General features: G+C 52.7%; 1 protein-coding gene across 1 annotated transcript; it reads left to right on the forward strand.

Moving 5' to 3' along the window:
- Positions 1-231: 231 nt before the first annotated feature.
- LOC136455536 (uncharacterized) lies at positions 232-2,259 on the forward strand. Its single transcript, XM_066455521.1, has 2 exons — positions 232-314; positions 1,758-2,259. Exons 1-2 carry the CDS (start codon positions 232-234, stop codon positions 2,257-2,259), a joined length of 585 nt encoding a protein of 194 aa, XP_066311618.1.
- The last annotated feature ends 1,716 nt before the right edge of the window (positions 2,260-3,975 follow it).

Consider the following 3,975-nt stretch of genomic DNA (forward strand, 5'->3'; position numbering starts at 1 on the left):
CTAAAGGAACTTTCCCGACTATGCTCGAAGGGTGCTGAATCTCTTTTTCATCACGGACTCCGCCAAGGCTAGGCACGCATGCCTCCGACCGCTTAGGCGGTCGCCGCCCCATTTCGACTTACAGACGTCTCCGGTAATAAGGGCGGAGGTCGCCCTACCTCTGAACTAATCAAACAAATGATCTTGCCTAAGTGTGTGTAGGTATTCAAGCGCAAGCGCTCGTGGTCCGCAATGACGCACCAGCATGGCCCCTACGCGGTCAAGCGGAGACCTACGGATGATGTCTCCACCCGGACCGGCGGAGACTCTCCAAGGTGACGGCACACCCCTAAGGGCGGAGGCCAGCGTCGAGAACCATGGCCCCCGCACGGCCGGGTGGAGACCTGCGGGAGATGCCTCCGACCATCCGGCGGAGACCCGTCGAGGCAGTGGCCCACCCCTGGAGAGGAGGCCAGCACTGGGGACCTAGGCCTTTGGGCCAAAGGCCGAGATATGGTGGGCCGGCTACTCATGGAAGCCCACCACTTGAAGACGGTATGGCAGTTTTGCCCCGCGAACAAGAGGCTAGCGGCAGAATATTCTAGGAATGTACTGTAGCAGTTGAGGGGCATTGTAATAAATTCTGTTATGAGGTAGTTGAGTCCTATAAATAGGGAACACTTATAACCATACAGTTGGTTGGTGGATGAATTAATGAAACCATAGCTTTTCGTGCCATACCCTTACTCACCACACTCCCCCCTGTCGTTCCTATTCTGAGCCTCCGCCCAAGGGTGACGTCCGACTGGCGGAGGCCTCGGACTTCCCCACGCTGTTCGAAACCGCCAGTTTCAACAGTATATCCTGCCTAGAAACTCCTGAGACCTCAAGAGTTGCTAGCAGGAGCCCAGCGAGTCCCTATGGGACTACATCCATAGGTTCTTCCAACGATGCAACTCTCTCCCTGATATCGTTGATGTGAACGTCATCAGCGCATTCCTCTCTGGGACGACCTATGAGTCCCTGATCCACAAGCTTAGATGCATGAAACCCCGTACTACCCATGACATGCTCAACGTCGCCACTAACCACGCCTCCGATGTGAAAGCGGTCGGAGCGGTCTTCAATGGGGGCTAGGACAAAGGCAAGGCCAAGCGCACAGACCAAGATGAGGACCCCTCCACACAGAGTGGCAGGAAGAACAAAAAGGATTGGTGCTGACCGAACAACACTACGTTGGTCACCGCAACTGACCGCACGGGCAAACAGCCCCAACAGGGCTTGCCTAACCACTTCAACAAACTCATGGATAGCCCATGCACCAACCATGCCTACCCTATCAAACACCTCTATAAAGGACTGCGAGCTCCTCAAACGTTGCCTACGATAGGCCGACAGGCCGAAAGAAGGGGACGGCAAAGAGGTGACAGCCAAGAAAGGTGGCATGGTGGGCAAGGACATAGATGTTTTCCCCAACACTGACGAATGCATCATGATCTTTGGTGGATTCGACGTCATCTGGTCCTAATGCCAGCACAAGGTATGCTATAGGGAGTCATGCACCGCCGAGACATCCATCCCCTCCTTCCTCAGCTAGTCAGAATCTCTAATCACCTTCGATCAGAGAGACCATCCATCCTAGGTCACGAGACCAAGATGCTAGCCGCTTGTCATTGATCTCATCATCTGCAAGAAGCGCCTCACCAAGGTACTGATGGACGAAGGCAGCGGCCTCAACCTCCTCTATGTAGACACCCTCGACGTCATACGCATCCCAGATCGGAGCTCCGCCTAGTGGGCTCTCCCTTCTATGGGGTGATCTCGGGAGCGCAGGCATACCAGCTCGGGCAGATCGATCTGCCTGTCACATTCGACAACCGAGCCAACTTCCGCTCGGAGGTCCTCACCTTCGAAGTGGTGGACTTTCTAGGGTCCTACCACGCCATCTTGGGGTGGCCATGCTACACCAAATTCATGGCAATCCCCATCTACACCTACCTCAAGCTGAAGATGCCAAGACCGAATGACATCATCACCATAAGCAGCGCCTTCTCGCACGCCTTCACGTGCGACAGTGAGCACTACGAGCTTGCCACTACAGTCGTCAACTCATCCGAGCTCCCACGGCTCGAGGAATTGTTGATCCCGGCAGTCCTAGACTGCAATAAACCAACCTCCTTGATGGCCTTCCATCCACTTGAGGAAACCAAGGCAATGGGTGTTGACCCCACTGACCCAGCTAAGATGGTGCAGATCGAGACCCGGCTTCTAGCCAAATAGGAATGCGAGCTCATCGACTTCCTGCGCACCAATCGCAATGTCTTCGCATGGTAGCCTTCTGACATGCCGGGCATACCGTGAGAGGTCGCTAAGCACACACTGTGCCTCATCTCAGGCTCAAAGCCCGCTAAACAGCGCATGCGTCGCTTCGACGGCGAGAGGCACAGAGCCATAGGCGAAGAGATCGCCAAACTCCTAGTAGCCAGATTCATCAGAGGGGTCTTCCACTTCGACTGGCTTGCTAATCCCGTTCTTGTTAAAAATAAGACCGGAAAGTGGAGAATGTGCACTGATTACACTGGCCTCAACAAAGCGTGTCCAAAGGATCACTTTTCTTTACCGCGCATAGACCAGATAGTCGACTCCACCTCGGGTTGCGAGATCCTCTCCTTTCTGGATGCCTACTCGGGCTATCACCAGATCACGATAAAAGAATCTGATCAGCTCGCAACCTCGTTCATCACCCCTTATGGTTCATACTGCTATGTAACCATGCCATTTGGCTTGAAGAACGCTGGCGCCACCTATCAAAGGTGCATGCAGCAATGCTTCGTCGACCAAATTGACCCGCTCGATCAGCATGATCAAACCGAACTGCCAAGACCAATGATCATCGTATATGGCAATGACATAGTAGTCAAAACAACTCAAGCCAATGACCTAATCGCAAACTTGGCCACAACGTTCGTGAACCTTAGAAGATTCAACATGAGGCTAAATCCCGAAAAATGTGTTTTCGAGGTTCCAAAGGGGAAGCTGCTAGGATACATTGTGTCCGAGCGTAGCATCGAGGCCAACCTCAAAAAAATCATGGCCATCTCCAACATGGGTCCCATACGCAACGTCAAGGGCGTACAAAGGCTCACCGACTGCCTGGCTGCTCTAAGTCAATTAATCTCCTGGCTCGGTGAACAAGGGATGCCACTTTACAAGCTCTTCAAAAAGATGGACACTTTTGTTCTGGACTGAGGAAGCTTAGCAAGCCCTGGATAGCCTCAAAACGTCCCTAACGTCAGCTCCGATCCTCGTCGCTCCCGAACGGGGAGAACCCCTTCTCCTCTACATCGCCGCCAGCAACCATGTGGTAAGTGCCGCGCTGGTTGTCGAAAAGGAGGAGCTAGGACACCAACTTAAGGTCCAGCGTCCCATATACTTCATCGGGGAAGTACTCACCGACCCCAAGGTCCGATACCCCCACGTGCCTCTGGGCATCGATAGTGTTGTGGCGCTGGGATTTACTGTACCGAGTGAATATGGTGAAACTCCTCACATACCTCTAGGCATCAACAGTATATGCAGGTACCGACATCTACCATACCCGAATAAGACGACGTAACCTCCCATGTGCATCTAACATCCAACAGTGTTGTGGATGCCTACCATCATCCTATATCCGCCGACATGGGCAACAAGCCTTAGAAGCATATGTACTCCCTCCCTCTCACTTATAAGGTCATCCCCTTCATGTATAAAAGGGGATGCGCTCTCTTCCAAGAAACAAAGTTGATTCAAGTTCATACAAGTGATTCTAGCTTCATTAGTTTGACCAAGTTCACTAGCTCATAATCATAGAACCGCTAGGTTTGGACTTCAAGCACACGCTTGAACACTTAACTCATAGCGAAGCTCGTGTCGATCTCAGCCCTTCCGACCGGAGCCGGCTGGACCTCTTGTACACCCCATCTTTCTCCTTCTCATTTGTAACCCTATTGCAAA

Source organism: Miscanthus floridulus, chromosome 5 (assembly GCF_019320115.1).
Source record: "Miscanthus floridulus cultivar M001 chromosome 5, ASM1932011v1, whole genome shotgun sequence".
In the NCBI taxonomy this organism is placed as follows: domain Eukaryota; kingdom Viridiplantae; phylum Streptophyta; class Magnoliopsida; order Poales; family Poaceae; genus Miscanthus; species Miscanthus floridulus.